General features: G+C 39.3%; 5 protein-coding genes across 5 annotated transcripts; 2 read left to right on the forward strand and 3 right to left on the reverse strand.

The window, feature by feature from the left end:
• Positions 1 to 7,822: 7,822 nt before the first annotated feature.
• MRS44_016044 (uncharacterized protein) lies at positions 7,823 to 8,710 on the forward strand (the record flags this gene model as incomplete). The annotated part of the gene is made up of 1 exon (XM_046271894.2): positions 7,823 to 8,710. One exon carries the CDS (start codon positions 7,823 to 7,825, stop codon positions 8,708 to 8,710), a length of 888 nt encoding a protein of 295 aa, XP_046123694.2.
• Positions 8,711 to 9,481: 771 nt separating this feature from the next.
• MRS44_016045 (uncharacterized protein) lies at positions 9,482 to 10,102 on the reverse strand (the record flags this gene model as incomplete). Its single annotated transcript, XM_065617859.1, has 3 exons — positions 9,482 to 9,630; positions 9,805 to 9,939; positions 10,012 to 10,102. 3 exons carry the CDS (start codon positions 10,100 to 10,102, stop codon positions 9,482 to 9,484), a joined length of 375 nt encoding a protein of 124 aa, XP_065473931.1.
• Positions 10,103 to 11,601: 1,499 nt separating this feature from the next.
• Positions 11,602 to 13,229, forward strand: MRS44_016046 (uncharacterized protein; the record flags this gene model as incomplete). Its single annotated transcript, XM_046283141.2, has 2 exons — positions 11,602 to 11,923; positions 11,974 to 13,229. 2 exons carry the CDS (start codon positions 11,602 to 11,604, stop codon positions 13,227 to 13,229), a joined length of 1,578 nt encoding a protein of 525 aa, XP_046123696.2.
• Positions 13,230 to 13,801: 572 nt separating this feature from the next.
• MRS44_016047 (uncharacterized protein) lies at positions 13,802 to 15,079 on the reverse strand (the record flags this gene model as incomplete). The annotated part of the gene is made up of 1 exon (XM_046278027.2): positions 13,802 to 15,079. The coding sequence occupies one exon, from the start codon at positions 15,077 to 15,079 to the stop codon at positions 13,802 to 13,804; it is 1,278 nt and encodes a 425-aa protein (XP_046123697.2).
• A 1,080-nt stretch (positions 15,080 to 16,159) lies between these two features.
• MRS44_016048 (uncharacterized protein) lies at positions 16,160 to 17,900 on the reverse strand (the record flags this gene model as incomplete). The annotated part of the gene is made up of 3 exons (XM_046284442.2): positions 16,160 to 17,175; positions 17,243 to 17,663; positions 17,742 to 17,900. 3 exons carry the CDS (start codon positions 17,898 to 17,900, stop codon positions 16,160 to 16,162), a joined length of 1,596 nt encoding a protein of 531 aa, XP_046123698.2.
• Between the last annotated feature and the right edge of the window lie 151 nt (positions 17,901 to 18,051).

Consider the following 18,051-nt stretch of genomic DNA (forward strand, 5'->3'; position numbering starts at 1 on the left):
GGCTTTTGAGACCTACGGCAAAGAATTGGCTGCGGTTCTTATCGAGTGCGTGCAGGGTTTTGCAGGCTACTTGCTAATAGCGCCTAGCTACCTCAAGGCGGTCTAGGAGCTTTATTGAGAGCATAACGTGCTTTTTATTACTAATGAGATCCAGAGTGGATTTGGTCGAACGGGAACTTTGATGGCCTATTAACATAATGATATCAAGCTAGATATAGTCGTAATTAGAAAGGCACTTACCGGCGGATTATACCCTATGAGTATGATCCTAGGCAGTTAGACTATTATAACATAGATACCTTTCGGAGTATAGGTGCCCTCGGACCAGATAAGGACTTGAACTCAGCTGATAGTCTCTAGATATACCTCCACCTTCGCAGTAAATCCCCTGGCCAGCGCTATCGCCATTGCCGCTGTTGATATTGTTATGTCGGAGAGTCTTACGGAGAGATCTCGTCGTCTTGGTCTAGAGTTGATGAATCGCTTGAACTCGATTAAAGGTCCCCATGCGACAGTAAAGGCTACCAGACGCGGTTTATTCTGCGCGTTCCATGTTGATGAGTCCCATCCTTCGGGACGTGTTACCGCAGATCTATTGAGCCAGCTAATGCGAAAAATGGGTGTTATTGTGATCGCCGTTGGGAATAGACTTAGGATTGCTCCACCGTTGGTCATTAAGGAGGAAGAGCTTTGGAAGGGAGTTGAGATTTTAGAAACTGCCTTGAGTAAGATACTTAATACGGAGGAGATCTAGTACGCCTCGGGCTATAGGCCAGGCTCCCGATTCATTGACAAAGCTTCTTATATATTATATAACTTTTCGTAATGATATTATAGTATATTAGGGTAGGTAATAAATAGGTAGAGGAAGCTAGTATCTAGATACAGACTAAGGCATCTAGTATTAATAGTATTATAATACTATTTATTTCTTATTAAGAACCTCTATATTATAATAATTATATAAGTCCTAAGGGGAATAAACTAGTTAGACTAGTTTATATTTATAGAGGAGATGCTAGTATTATCTTAAATAAGGTATAAGTTATATCTAGTAATATACTTAAAGGTATTAAGTATAATTAAGGTATATTAATAACTAAGGTAGCTAATATATAAGAAAGTATAATAAGTATATTTTATATATTAAATAAGTTATTAAGGCTAAAGTAAATAAGTTATAATTATTTATTACCTTTATAATAAGTAATAAGTATTAACTTATATATATAAAGATAAGCTACTTATTATTATTATTAATTAATAAATATAATAAAGTAATATTAATAAAATATTAAGCTATATAACTAAAAAGTTTAATATTTTTTCTTTTATAAAAAATTATTATATTTTTATTTTTAATATTAATTAATTTCATTTTAAGGTTATATTATATTTTATTATTTAAAATAAGGTAATATACTTAATAAGTAAGATAATTAAATAAGTAAGATAAATAAAAATCCCTTAACTTATATTATTACTATTTAATTAATTAATTCTTAATTACTTAATATATTAAAAGGAAATAAAGAGGCTAGAATTCTTCTTGCCCTTTAGGCCTATTAAAATACCTTAAACTTAAGTCTCTAGCGAGCTATAAGAATCTATAAAGTTAACTATAATACTTTCTTTAACCGTAATTAAGGCATTTAAGCCTAAGCTAATATTATCCCTAAATTATATAAGCTATTTAATCTAGAGAAAGAGATCTTTTTTTATTTTATTTTTAACTTAGATTTATAAAGATTTCCCTCTTAGCTTTATAATATAAAAAAAATAATTAATTAATTACTTATTAATTATAATATATTACTAATTAATATATACTAGGCCTTAAGCTTTATTAGGTAATATCTAGACCTTAAGATATATTTTTTTTAAAAATATAATTATTAGAGAGCTAAGTATAAAGATTTAATTATTATTTATAATTAGTTTTAGCTTATAGTAAATATAATTATAAAGTATAATATTTAATTAAATAATATTTATAACTTTAATAAGATTAGCTTTTTTATAGGTATAATTATAAGTAAAATAATTATTATAGGCTTAGAAAGGTATTTAAAGCTAAAATTAATATAGCTTAGAAACTAAAAATAAATTATAATTATTTAAGTAATTAATATAAAAGGCTAATTAATCTTATTATTAATATAAGCTAATATTATTTTATTAATTAATATTAAAAAAGTAATCTCTTAGGTATTTAAGCTATTATAATAACTTAAAATAGTTAAATTAATAATAAAATTAATCTTAAATAGCTTAAGTACTTTAATTAATATATAATTAATTAATTAATTACTATTTATTATTTTTTAATTCTTAATAGCTATAAAAGTTATTATTTTATTAAATTTAAGAGATATTATAAAAAAAAAAAATTATTTAGTTTTATATATTACCTTATTTCTCTTATTTATTTTAACCCTTTAATATTAAGTATTTTAATATATTAAAATAAGCTTATAATTAAAAAATAAATAATTAATTAAATATTTTATAACTTATATTTTAAAGACTAAGTTCTTTTTGGCCTTTTATATAATATATAAGGCTATTATAATAAAAAGAAATATTAAATAGGCTTTTAAAAGAATTAATATTATTTTTTTTAATTTAAAAACTATAATTTTAAAGCTTAATATTTAGCTATAAATATTAATATTAATTAAGGAGGTAATTAAATTATTAACCCTTTAGGCTTTAAAGACCTTAAAGATTATACTTAAGGCTTAATCTTAGTTTAAATACCTTAAAAAATAAATTAAAAAGTATTATAATAGCTCTCTAAAATTAATTCTTAAAGTATTAAAGTCTCTTATAAAGGGAATAAAAGTAATTATATATAAAATAGCTCTTATAAGGGTAAAGGTTTAATACTTTTAAGAAATAAATAAGATATTAAATTAATATTAAAGAGTAAAAAGGATTAAATTATAAAAAAGAGAGGTTATAATAATAAAAAAGAGAAAATAAATAATTAATTAAATAATTTATAGTATTTTTATTATAATTTTTATTTAAAAATATAAAAAAAAATTATTTATTTAATTAATTTATATACTTATTATATATATTAAGTAAATATTATTATATTAATTAATATTAAAATCATAACTTCTTAAGTATTTAAGTTATTATAATAACTTAAAATAATTAAATTAATAATAAAATTAATTTTAAATAACTTAAATATTTTAATTAATATATAACTAAGTAATTAAATAATTATTATTATTTCTTAATTTTTAAATAATTATATAAATTATTAATTTTTAAAATTTAAAAAATATTATAAAAAAAATTATTAAATTTTATATATTATTTTATTTCTTTTATTTATTTTAATTATTTAATATTAAGTATTTTAAGTTATTAAAAAAGACTTATAATTAAGAAATAAAATATTTAATTAAATACTTTATTATTTATATTTTAAAGATTAAATTCTTTTTAATCTTTTATATTATATATAAAGCTATTATAATAAAAAGAAAGATTAAAGAGGCTTTTAAAGAAGCTAATTTTATTCCCTTTAACCTAGAAATTATAATCTTAAAGCTTTATATATAGCTATAGACTTTAATACCTATTAAGGAAGGGATTAAATATTTTACTTCTTAGGTCTTAAGGACCTGAAAGATTATACTTAAGGTTAAATCTTAGTTTAAATACCTTAAAAAATAAATTAAAAGGTATTATAATAACTCCTTAGAGTTAATTATAAAGGCTATAAAATCTCTTATATAAATAATAAAAAAATATATATATAAGATTATATTATTAAGAGCTAAAATTAAAGACTTTTAAGAAATAAATAAAATATTAAGTTAATATTAAAAGATAAAAAGAATTAAATTAAAAAAAAACAGTATTTATAATAAAGAGAAAAAAATAAATAATTAATTAAATAAATATAAATACTTAGGTAATAATAAAATTATTAAGAAATAATAATTAAAGAAAATTAATATAACTAAGTATTTAATATTATAATATTTATAATAAGCCTAGATATAATATAAAGACTTATTAAGTAATAATTAAGATATTTAAGAAAAAGTATAATTAATAATTTTAATTAATTAAATAATTTATAATATTTTTATTATAATATATTATAAAAAGGTAAAAAAAAATATAATATTTACTTATTTATAATACTTACTTATTATATATATTAAGTAATATATAATAAATATATTTAAATATTTTTATAATATATTATTAATTATTTATTAAAATATAATAAATATATTAATAAGTCTAAAAAGTATAATAAGGTATTTAAATAGTTTATATTTAATATATAAAGTAATTTTTTATTTATATCTTTTTTTTTATTTAAATAGGGTTATAAGCTTTTTTAAAGTTAAATATAATAAAGTATTTTATTTTAAAAAATTAATCTTTTAACTTATTAATAAGAGATAATAATATATAATTCTTAATTATAATAATATTAAGTATTTTAAAGTTAATATAAAACTAGAATTTTTTATTTTTTTTAATATAATAAGGTATTTAATATATAACTTATATTTCTTAATATCTCTTATTTATATTATATCTTTAATATATTTCTTTAATATTAAGAATTATATTTTATTAAGTAAATAAAGTTTATTAAAGCTAAGTTATTTCTTATTAATAAATTTAATCTCTAAGTTATAATTTATATATTTTACTAAACATATTTTAAGTTTTTTTAAAAAGAGTTTCTTATAAATATAATATTATAATAATATATTCTTAAGTTATTTATTTTCTTTTAAGTTATTATATAGTTTCTTTAATTATTTAAGGGTTTTCTTAAGTTTATAGAATTATTATATTACTTATATAATTTTCTTTTATTATTATTATTTCTATTTATTATAGTATTTAATTATTTTCCCTTAACTTATATTTCTAGTTCTAGGTATTATTACTTATATATTTTATTTATAAAATAAAGGGCCTTTTATAATAATATTTCCTTATATTTATTTACTTATTACTATATATAAAATAAGGTATTTAGTTTTTTAACCTTATTATAGCATAGCTATAGTAATTATATATATATTTATTATTTATATAAGCTTTATAATTATAATTATCTTTTAGGCTATCTTATTATTATTAATAGCTTTTTTTAATTATTTTACTTTTTTTATATTAAGTATTACTTAGTTATTTTTATCTTTCTTAGCTAATTTATTTTTATTAATCCTTAACCTTATAGATTATTTACTTATATTCTTAGATAGCTTAATATAAGTCTTTATAGTATTAGGTGCTTATAATATTAATAGAATTATATTAGTAAAATATTTTATAGTCTTTTATTTTATATTATATATAATATTTATTACTTAACTAAGCTAATAAGATAATAAAAAAGTAATTCTTTTTTTAATTCTTTTTTTATATTTTTTATATTAATAATATTAATAAGATATCTATAAAATATTAAGATATTTCTTATATATTAAGTATATTTATATAATATCTTATAGGTTAAATAATACTTCTTAGTATTATAGGTTTTTAATTAATTTCTTATATTAGGCTTAAATATAGATTTACCTCTTTTTACTTCTTAATATATACTTTAAATACTTTAATATATTATAAAGAGGCTTAGATAAACCTAATAATATTATAAAGCTTCTTAATTAGACCCTTAGCTTATTAATATTTAAGGTCTTCTTTAACCTATTTTAGTATATTATAAGCCTTAGATTAAAGTTTAAAAGAAGTTATATTATTACTATAGAGAAAAGCTTAGGTAATAAAATTAAAAATATACTTAAAGTATTATATCTTTTATGCCTCTATATTTACTTAAGTTATTAAGGTATTAAGAATTATATAGAGGTTTTATAAATAAATATTATTACTAATTATATTATTATAAATTAAGGCCCTAAGCCTTAAGTTAATCCCCTAATCCTAGATAATATTTATTATAATATGTATAATATTTTTACTAATATATAACTTAATTTACCTCTAGAAAGTAAATAGCTAATATTAGTATAAGTTATCTTAGTAAATAAAGTAACTAAAGATTAAAATAAAAGCTTACCTATTTAGAAAGGTCTAGGGATTAAAGCTAATATATATCTAAGTAATAGCCTTATTAAGTTCTTTCTTAATAGATATTTTCTTTATAGAAAGTATATTCTTAAGATCTTTCTTAATTATATTTTAACTCTAGGGCACCTAGAGATAGAGATTAAGATCTATCTAATAGAATAACTCTTATAGGTAAGTGCTCTTAAGGGTAATAAAGGGGAGGTTAGAGTTCATAATATAGCTAACTAATAGCTCTCTAATCTATGCTATCTTCGCTTAGGGAAGGACTAAGGAAAGAAGAATTAATTATTTCTTAGATACTCTCTTTTAAAGGTTAAGGACTAATAAGTTATTAAATAAGCCTAGTTTAAAGGTCTTAGTAATCTTATAAGCTCTAATGCTATTAGTAATACCCTTAGAAAAGAGAAGGGCTATAAATTTATAAAGATAGGCTTATGCTAAAGATATTAACTAAGTATTAAAAAATCGCGACATACCCTTATTATTATAGATCTAGTAATATTAAATATCCTCACTAGATATATTATTTATCTTTAACTCTGCTAGGAATTAGCTATAGTTTTTAATCTAGCTTTTCTAGCCCTTATTTTTCCTCTTATCTAAGATACTTATTATAATAAAATATTATTAGCCCTAAGTGATCTTATAAAGGTTATCGACCGAAGAATCGGTAGTAGAGGCTAAGGCTAAAGCCATATTATACTGCTTAGCGATGCTCTTAGGCCGGGATCTAAGACGAGGAAATAGAGGAAGTAGCGGCTATAGCAACGCGCTGCCAGTAAGGTTGCCTTTCAAAGGGCTCTCTAACATTTTAGACACGAGCAGAATATATAGATAGCTTCAGAATAAATAGCTGACGAGTTTCCATCATGAATGATATGGATTTCGCTGGGATATGCCTTGGGCGCATCACCACTAGCGTTGTTCCGTCTGCGAGTCTCATACTTAGGCGAGCCCGGATACAAGACTTTGGCTGAATATTGGCGATAAGTCTCGTATGTTGGCATGTTGAGGATGGCGCCAAAAGAATATATTGATATGGTTCACGATTCTGATTTAGATGGTTGAATGATCACGGCATCGACTTGAGGCTAGATAGACAAATGGTGGGTGTCCTTGCAGGCTAAATAGCCCACACCTAACCCATAAGGCTTACATGAAGCACCGACAGTGGTCATATCCCCGATACTTCAACGCTACCCATTCTTGGTGATGCCCTACGTGTCTTGACAAGCCATCCGCTGTCAAACTTGAGGAGTCAATAGAGGGGCAGAAACTCGGACACACACTCGGTAACCATCTAAGCGCCTGAATCCGAGGAATGCGAACATGTTTAATAAGCGCCATCGTTCCACATTAACTCCGCACTTGGGCTTATGGTTGATGGGCCTGAGCCGGGTCCCGCGGACGACGATCTCCGCTCCCCCGGCGGAGATAGTAGCATGCTAGCCAATTTTGAAACATGAGAGCCTTTCTTCTCTGAAGCCCGCACAACTGCGGAGATTCACGAGATTCTCATACTCTGTCTCCTGAGACCCAGCAACGAATCCTGTCTCTCTGTGCCAGCCCCGTCGGAGTATCCTCATGATATAGCAGCCATTGTCCCACTCAGCCACTGCGTTTATCTTCCTCAAGCACAAGAGCCATTCTAGGAATCATCGTTTGGTCAATCTAGGTCTACTTGTCTCTTGCCCTCATCGTTTGTCTATCACTTCTTCCATCACCTGAAATGCCTGACCAGTCTGTGTCTGTTCTTGGCCTTGGCCTCATGGGCACCGCCGTTGCAAAGGCATTCATAAAGGCTGGGTGGAATACCACAGTCTGGAACCGAACCACTGCAAAGGCTGCACCCCTCGAGGCTCTCGGTGTGACGGTTGCTCAGACCGCTGCTGAGTGCATCCAAGCAAGCCATCTCACAGTAGCCGTCATCGTCAACCCGGAGGCACTCCACTCAGTTCTAAAGGAGCTGGACCCATCAATCACCAAAGGTCGCACCATCCTCGACTTTACCACTGGATCGCCAGCTTTGACAAATGAGTCCATCGAAGCAGCTACTCAGGCTGGCTTTCCTGAGTACCTCCATGGTGCTATTCTAGCCATGCCGCATCAGGTCGGCTTACCAGAGGGAATCTACCTCACCAGCGGCAAGAATGAAACGTTTGAGAAAATCACACCAGCTCTGAAAGCTCTTGGAACACCCCAACATCTCAGCACCAACACCGAAGCATCTGCACTCCTAGAGCTCATCCTCGTGGCCAATCTATATGGGGTTGCATCAGGCTTTGTGCAGAGCGTTGCGATGCTCAAGAAGACGTCTCTGTTCAAAGAAGAGGGAATCCAAGGGTTCATCAAGACACTGTTCATTCCCTATGTGATTGGTAGTGCCCAGGGGTTCTTCACCGACACAGGGAGACAGTTAGATGAGGGTGACTTTGTAACAAAAGGAGAAGGGGCAAAGTGCAGCCAACAGGTCCATGCGCTTGAGAACGTCGTCAGGACAAGTAAGGAACTTGGTGTTTCGGGAAAGCTCATGGAGCCGATACTGGAGTTGTTCAAGAAGCGAACTGAACAGGGGCATGGTGATGACGAGATTAGTGGCCTTGTCCAGCTGGTCTAGGAGGTTGTGAAAGAGAGAGACCGTCATGTTGAGTCTTGGTATCTGTACAGCAAAACCAAGGACTTCTGGCTCTAACAATGTTGGAATAATTGGGAGCTTCCCCCTCACTTCAGGGTCACATCACAAAGTCCTAGATTGAAAGTTGAAAGTCCTAGATGGAATCGCATGGGATATAAACCCCTAGGGAGCTCTCACCATGACAATAACAATAATAACCATGATTTTATCAATCACACCCAGCATCACTGCTCAATTCAACAACAAACAATGAGTTAGAAACCCAGCTATTAGAGAATGATGCGATGCTGTAGAATTTGCCAAGGTGGATATCATACCATGCACGTCAACTCCCACTCAATTCACTCTCTCTATGATCTAGCTCACTATATATTCATGAAGTCTGACACCATATTTCCGCCAGGGGAGTCAAAGGGCGAATATGCTGATATTCGATGGTGGTCCTGGATATATGTGCTTAGCTGCATGGAGCTCATTCTCCTGTCAACATTTCCATCATACGCTCCTATCCAACCGCTCTCCAAGGCCCCTTCAACGATGAACCTCATTCCTAAAACGTGTTTGGTAGCTCCAGTTAGCATTCAGAGACAAAAGGGCACTATTCACTTCCTATTGCGCATGATGCCGACTAAAAAGCCTGGAGAAATTGATCGTGCCTCTATAGTGTCATCGCTTGTAGAGGTTATGCAAGGAAACCGGTTTCATATCAATTTTGACTGGTACTATCCTACACATGCGTTCTTCTATCTCAGCCTAGTACTTGTTATATCTGGGCGTCACCTTGTAGCACACACAAAAGTTAGGTGTGCCAAAGGAGGTTTTGCTACCTCGCGCGATCCAAAAAGTATCGCCGGCATTCAGAGTGACGGTAGTGCCAGTTTCGTCAGATATGACAAATGTTCCTGTCAAGGAATATTTTACATTAGCCACAAGTCGATCATCACTTGCAAAGACATCTTAGCTTAGGTATAGTCATCTCCATCTCTCTCTCGGCGCGAGCCTTGAAGTGTGAGACGTCAGATGGCGGGTTATGGCCTCCCATTGACGATTAGAAGAGAGGAATAACACAAACGTACCCTTCAAGACAATTCCAGTCTCATCGTACTCATATGGGGGACTGGGTACAAGCTCCTTTGTGGCTTCCATAACAAACATCATAGCTGAGAGAGGGTTTGCGGCTTTTGTCTCTGGGTCGGTCCCAAAGACATCGGCTGAACGTCAATCGGATTAGATACACAACCCTGACCTATAGCAAATGGGGACATAGATCTGAGGAGCCATACCCATGAGAATCTCAGCAGGGGCTTGGGGGATCTTGGCCGACAAAGGAGGGACCTTGTAGAAGGCAGACTCGCGCTTGAATGTGACGGGCATTTTAGATAGCTCTAAGAGGGTTGAGAAAAGACTTTTCGATCTTATCGCCAAGATGGCTTCGCTGCAGGGTTGACTCGGGAGCGGTGCGATGACGATGATCTTATCATATAACTCAAGGAGAAGTGATAAATCGGGTATTGCATGGCAGCCGCGCTTAACTATGAGCCTCGGAGAACACTTTTGTCTCGGCCATATCGGTCAATCTCCCGGCTACATGATACTTCTTGAGGACGTCCTATCACGGGACCGAGAGGAGCGCGGAGACAGGCGAAATATCTTATCCAAAGTCCCGCGACAACGGTTGCGAGGGGTCGGGCATACCAAACCAGGTGTTCGTCGGTAACTTTGTTCGCAGGCTCTCTGCGCTTAAGTTAACCGAGCACTCTATCTATCCCTTTAGATTAGACAGCCGAACGAACCGCTTGTTGACAGTCCAAGGCGCTTGGTTGAATGCGGTATAGACTAGGAGCAGCAGTCGAGACGATAAGGCGCCGGAGGGGTTCTTATCTAGGCGCTGGTAATTACGGTAAACAAGTCTAGCCCGCATGACAGACGGGCTCCTCCCACCCCTTGATGAGACCTGGCGGGCGCCATGGCAGAACCCCGCACATCGAGCACAGAGAAGGGTTACGCCACCGTCTCGCTCTTTCTGAGCAGAGTCTCAAGCGACCTTGCTAGAGGGGCCGAGTGACAGATTTTGGACGACAAGGGAGACCATTGGGCTGCTAATTAGCGGCCATTCGTATCATCTCCATGATCCCTGCCCGATCCCACGCCAGGATTGATGCTGCCAAACGATCAACTTGCAAGGACCTTATCAGGGCCTCCAGGCGAAACTCGATGCCAATGGCTGCAGTTGACCCCATTATCTGGGTCAAGCGAACCCGAGGGGCTCATCGATGATTATCAAGATTGCATCTTGAACCTGGGCCTCACAGATAAACCCAGGAGCCAACCCAGAACGACTGGGTTGTCCCTAGTGCCTTACCCCGCCCTTTGCCACCAACAATGAGGGACCGGTGTGCTGATAATGGAAACGAGATGAAAGGTCAGCCACTTTTCAATCGACAGCGCTGGAGGAAGCCACCAAACCTTGCCTGGCTTGTCTTGGCCTGTTATCGTGACAGCGCTTAGATTGATTGCGAATGCGGGGGAAGAATTGGGATTTGTGATTGGTCTAGGCCTGCCGCTGCTTTGCCTGGACCTGGGTCGTTTTGCGTGAAGACGGGCTTGGTAGAGGGGGGCAGCGACGGTGCTCGAGGCTTACACTACACTGGCATCTCACCGATCAGTGATTAGAGCGGCCAAGGCCATCGCTAGAGCTCATCGAGCACATATATAGCTCCCAGCTGCTATTTTGTCCGGGGCTTTGAGCACCTGAAACCAACAACTCTTCCATCTACTACCGCCCTGTTGCCCGAAGCATTGTCGCTGCCAGGCCACGACCATCTCCCCGATCTACAACTAGCGCCGAATACACACTTCGTCGATCAACCACCATGTCGGCAACTGAAAATAATCCTCTCCCTGACGATATCAAGCCCCAACGCACCGCCGAGTCGTCCTCATCCACCGTCGAGCATGTCGGCCAAGTCTCAGAGCCTGTCCACCTCGACCGCACCCGCTTCAGTGTCCTTGGAGCAGTCGGCATCCACTGGTCTTCAACCGCAGCTCCCCTCTCCATATGCTCGAGCCTCCAACTCGTCATCGGCGTGGGAGGCAGTCCGTTCTACTTCTGGGCTTTCTGCGCAGCAGCTTTCTTCCAGTTTACGGTTGCTCTGAGTCTCGCTGAGCTGGCTTCTGCGTATCCGCACACCTCAGGTAAGGGCTTTGTGAAGCTGTCTGGCGCCTCTTGTCTGACACGTGGGCAGGTCAAGCGTACTGGGTTACAAAACTAGCTCCTTCGAAAGTGTCCCGATTCATGACGTACTGGGTTGGTATCTGCACCTTCTGGGGGTGGCTATTCGGTATGGCTGGTACGGCCGCTCTTGGTGCCGAATTCATCCTCGCGATCGGCACCTTGACTGTCGGTTCCCCCACCCGCGAGCTGTGGCAAGTCTACCTCGTCACTGTAGCCATGGGTGCCGTGGCTCTGTTCATGAACACGATAGCCATCAGGGTTCTCCCTAAAATCACCTTCCCCAATGTTGTGTTCCTCAACGCAGCGACGCTCTTCATCTTCGTCACTCTCCTAGTCAAAGCCTCTCCCAAAGCGTCTGCCTCGACTGTCTTTGTGGACGTTCTCAACTACACAGGCTGGTCATCAGATGGTGTGGTCTTTCTGTTGAGCTTGCTTCCTGGGTCTGTGGCTGTCAGCCTCTTCGACGCTGCCACGCACGCTTCAGACCAGATGCCGCGACCAGCTGAGCAGGTCCCCAGGGTCATGATTGGTACCACGATCCTCAACATTGTGTCGGTATTCATCATGCTCCTTGGTGTCCTGTTCTGCCTCAGCAAGCCAGAGAATCTCCTTGAGCCTCTGGCGGGACTCGCATTCATCCAGCTTTGCTGGGATGCCTGGCCGAACCTTGGCTTCGTCACCACCGTCGCGGTTATCTATTCCCTTCTCAACATATTTGCCGTCACCACAATGGTCTATACCTGCAGTCGCCTTATCTGGTCCTTTGCCCAGACTGGCGGTTTTCACCGTCGTAGCTGGCTCGTTGGTGTCAACCGAAGGCTTCAGGTCCCTGTCAACGCGGTCTTCCTGACTGTCATCCTACTCTTTCTCGTCAACCTGCTTATTCTGGGTCCTTCGACAGTTCTCAACGCCATGTTTGGGGCTGGCGGTTTCTTCTTCGTTAACTCGTATTGCATTCCAATTATTCTCTTGTTGATCCGCGGACGAAAGTCGCTACCTGAGAACAGGAGCTTTCACCTTGGACGTTTTGGCACGGCTATCAACGCCACCGCTGTGGCCTACTGTGCTGTTCTTGGGACCATTATCAACTTCCCTACCTTCATCCCTGTCCAGCCTTCGACGATGAACTGGACATCAGCATGTATCGGGGTGTGTGTGGCTCTCACGGTTGGGAACTGGTTTATGGCTCGCCACTCATATCAACCCCCTAAGCCCTTATTCGAAGGACCAGATGTTTTTAGAGACGCCCCTACACCATGTGTCTGAGATGGAACTTAGGCTTGGTCAGTCGGGTAGAAAGATGATCCTGGTAGGATGGAAAGGATACGTGGCTAGGTACCTAATGTCAATGAAATTGCTATCTTGGGAAAGAGTCCATGACGTAGCTGAATCACTCGCCCATAACTCTCTACAACTAAGGTTCTTCATCTCGTCACTAGCCATCTCTTCGCAGACACTGATTGAATTTCCGTCTAGGTGCTTATACACTCTGTATCAGATCAGTCTTGAAAGTGGTTGGAGAGTTAAGGGAAGGGAGCAAGTATAGAGCACCCCAGCCATCGTAACTAGCACCCAATTTTAGCATGAATAGCAAGTGAAAGCGGCCGTCTGTTTGCCCCAACCTGACTCCAGTTCCGACTCAGACATAGGGAATCAGAGGTAGAATACTTAATATAGAATATACCTGCTTTCTCACCCGCAATTGCTTGTTGCAGCATGTTATGGCTTCATAGGCTTCTATCTAATATGCTGCTAAATGTAATAACGGCAACCGTCTACCGATATTTGAATCAGCATCATGGTATTCATTTAATCTTCATACAGCTTAAACGACGCCATCATTCTGACACTAGACCCAAAAACTCCTCGAAGGCATCAGCTACTCTATCAATGTGGTCCTGGTCATGCGCAAAATTCAAGGCCAGGAACCCTCTGTGTCCAATGTAAATACCCTTTGACAGTAGGAAGTGGTAAAACAGATCGCGATGAATCGGTCCTGAGGGCGAAATCCACCCAACACCTAGGATACTTCCAAAGCCTGTAATGATAGCCAGCTTCCTGGAGGGGTCCTTGGCGGCGAGTATGTCATTGAGACGCCCGCGAAGCTTGTCACCGAGAGCATTCAACTTCTTGAGGCTCTCATCCGTCAATAACTTTGTGCCGACGACGCCCACCTTCATGCTAAAAACATTATTGTTAAAGGTTCCCGAGTGGTGTAAGTGGCTCGGCGAATGAGGATCAAACTGAGCCATGATGTCTTCCCGACCACCAAAAGCTCCGAAGCTGAAGCCACCCCCAAAGTGCTTGCCCATCGTGGTCATATCCGGAGTAACGTCCAAGTGGGTTTGAAGACCTCCGTACACGAACCTCGAGGTAATAGTTTCGTCAAAGATGAGTATGGCGCCAATTTTTATGGTAGCCTCACGCAGGTACTCGAAGAATGCCTTGTCGCCAAGTTTCGCTCCTCCGGCGCCCTGCATCGGCTCTACAATCACCACGCCGATGTTGCTGCTATCGGGGCCCTCGAGGACTGCCTTCGTCTTCTCAATGTTGTTGAAGACTCCGAACACGTAATCATGCGAGACGTTGAGTGGGCTCTTGTCCCCGGCAGACGCGAACGACATGCCTCCACCATGGTAGCCGTGCTCAAAGACGAGGACCTTGGGTCGGCGGGTGAAGTTGAGCACGGCAGCCACAGCGAATATGTTGGCTTCAGACCCTGAGTTGCAGAATCTGATGCGGTCGACACTGGGGAATCTATCCACGAGCAACTTGGCCAGCTCGGCCTCGGCCGGATGGGGAGAGCCATAGCTCAGCCCGCTTTTGGCTGTCTCTTGGATTGCCTCGAGGATTTTGGGGTTTGAATGACCGTAGATCCCTGCAAAGTACTCGGAGACGAAGTCGAGGTACTTGCCGCCGTCAACCGAAGTCAATTCGGCGCCTTGGCCGCTTGCAATAACCAAAGGAAAGGGGTCCTGATGTAGGGTCGCTCTGGTTGTTCCACCAGGAAGATACTGTGATGCATCCTGGATGGTCTTTTTCGATTGGGGGTTCTCGGCCTCGTACCGGGAGAGGTACTGAGCGAGGAGCTGTTCGACCTTGGTGGTTGCACTCATGGCTGCGAGAGTGAATAAGAAAGATATAAAACCTGGTCAGAGATTACTCAGGAGCGGATGTATGGTGGATGAAGTTATTCACAGAATAAGATAGTGCCTGGGATTATATGGTCAGCTGGCATGTCGAGCATAGGTACATCATCCCATTTAAGTTAGCAACCGCGATGCAGATTCGGTCATCTGAACCAGACCGTGGTCCTCGGCCTCCGTTCTCCCCTGCCTCGCTACTGAGTGTCGATTAATCTTGGTGCTTGGGCCCCTCTTGAGACGACTGTCGGGATGAGGTCTATACGACTTCCGATGGCGCTTAGATGCCATTTTTCTCCGCTTTGGCAGCCTCCAGATCTCCGCAAGGATGATGCGGGGCTGAGGACATGATCACGTTGCGACGCTGATGGTGAAGCCAATTCGGCCTAGTGCCAGGCGCTTAAACATCCTCGGTCTAGAGCCGAGTAGAGGGGTTCACGACTCGCGGATCTCGCCCCACCCAGGACCATGATAAGCGCCGTCGGGTAGCGATTTCGCGTCGGGCATCTTCCTCCGGCCGAATGCAAGGGAGCTCCCGTTTGGGTGCGGGGACACTCGGGACCCGTGGACACCGAAGAGCAAACGACGGACCCTCCAGGGTCGACCGGCAACAACCGAGCTCGACAGAATCATAACTGGTGGCGGGACAAGGTGACTGCTCTGAAACTACACCATGCTTTCAGAATGTGTTTTGGGGAGTAGTTATTATTCTCTAGGGTAACCGGAGGGTGCTGCAACACTCGAGGCATCCAGTTAGATGTTTGTCGAAGTTAAGACGCAAAGTTATCCATGAAGACTTCAGCATCATCAAATTCCCTGGAGACGTGCTCGACAAGACTCTACTTCCAGTTTTCAGACGATTTGTGTTAACCCGATGAACTATAAATGATGCATACTGGAGGGCCATCAAAATCCTACAGGGTAGCCTCGAAAATTGACTGAAGTCTATGTCACTGTCGAAATCGCCATCTTTCTCGTCCGATATAAACACTTAGAAGTCCCAAACTCATCGATAATACCCAGTCGTTAAAAGTATCCAAGGAATAAGTTTGCTTAAACCAAAGAGTCGTAGGACTGATCGAGCTTGAATCCTCCAGCCCGAAGGCTCTGGAACAGTCCCTTCGGGTCATATTTGGCGGCTGCCTCCCGCATCAGCCTGAGCGATTCGGCACCGTAGCTGCCCACTGGATTCTGGAATTGGCTCGCGTAGTTGAGGTAGAGATACTCATTATCCTTTCCCAGATCCTGCGCCTTCTTCTTTGTTGCTGTAAGAATCTTGTGGATGAGCTTGTGGACAAGTACGGCACCCTTGGGATCGTCAAACCGCATCGCAGGGTTGAACAAGAGCAGGGGCTCGTCCGATTCGCCGAGAGACCCCATGATATTGCCACCATGTCGCTCGCGGGCGAAGTGACGCATGTTGGGTGAAATTGTCTGGATGCACCCAGTAGGAGAGAATCCAGCGACTTGGCCAGTGGCGAGTAGTTTGTTGGACTCGTCCATGAAGGTATCAACGTAGAAGCGGAGAAGCTCAGGGTCGTGTTTGGTGATAAGAACCCAATACGAGTTATAGTTGCCACGAGGGGAGAGATTGGACATGCTCATTGTCAGATCAGACATGTTGCGTATGCCCGTCTCGTCGGCAACGGCGGGCAAAGCCATGAAAGGTTTCATCATGTCGGGTGGAGAGTTCTTGACGGCAACTCCGTACTCCAAATCATTTGCGAATATCCAATTACCCTCATAAAGGCCTGTGTTTATGACGACTGATACGTGCGGGTCGTTTCTCGTTGACACAGTAGCGTATTCGTGAAAGGCGTCGAGGAGGCTATCGAGATGTTCCAGTGTCTGGGCTCTCATGCCACCCCACATGCCCTTATATGGAACCGACTCGAGGGTAAAGGATGTCACGATGCCGAAGTTGGCGCCTCCACCGCGGAGGACCTTGAATAGATCTGCGTTTCGCGTTGCGCTTGCGGTTGTGACTGTGCCGTTGGCGAGGACGAGTTCGTACGACCGGATGTTCTCCGTTCCCCAACCGTATTCATTTGATAAGAAGGATATTCCGCCTGGATTCGGGCAATATGGTCAGTCTCATGAAGACAGCGCTTTAATGCTCAACATCTGCCCACTTACCTGCCAGCAGAAAGCCACCAACACCAACATCCGCATCACGCCCTCCAATCACCGTGATCCCGAGTGGTTCAAGCGCAGTATAAACATCCACCCACCGCAACCCTGGCCCTAAGGTGACAGTATCGCGGCCCTCTGAAACCTCGATATGATCAAGGTTCACAAGATCAATGCCCAGGCCTCCGTCAACGCTCGACTCCCCGCTGAACCTGCCGTGGCCTCCGCTCTTGATGGCGAAGGGACAAGATGCATATTGGGCGACGATGACGGCGAGGGATACGTCACCGGCGTTTGCAGGCTGGTAGACACATTTCTGGGAGGTGGTGGCTTGTGCCTTATCCCAGTAGGTGTAACGTGCCTTCTCGTATGCTGCTGTGCCAGGGTAGTGGACTTGGCCGGGGCGGATCGTAGAAAGGAGGTCACACTATAGGGCGTCGTTAGATGAAGTAAAGAGATGATGTAGCTACGGTAGTAAGAAAGAAATCGCAGGCGAGTAACGTACCGCGACAGGACAAGAAGACTCGGCGAAAGAAGAGAGAGGTTGGCCTGGAAATACGACCTGCTGGTCAAGGTGGGCGGCTCTGCCTGGTTGACATGACTGTGCTATCATGGCTAAGAGGCAGCCGCCGTATGACAGCTTGCTCTTCGGTGGCTTGACCATTGTATAGACTATCGGGATAGTACACAAGACGCGACTACTAAGGCAGGGAGGCGCTCAGAACGGAATATTAATCTTGGACCCTCGGGTTTTGCTGGATCATCTAACGCCAGAACTCTGACTCCTATATACCCGTGCTGCATCACATGGGGTG

This window comes from Fusarium solani, assembly GCF_023522795.1.
Source record: "Fusarium solani strain SB1 chromosome Unknown bctg00000012, whole genome shotgun sequence".
Classification (NCBI taxonomy): Eukaryota; Fungi; Ascomycota; class Sordariomycetes; order Hypocreales; family Nectriaceae; genus Fusarium; species Fusarium solani.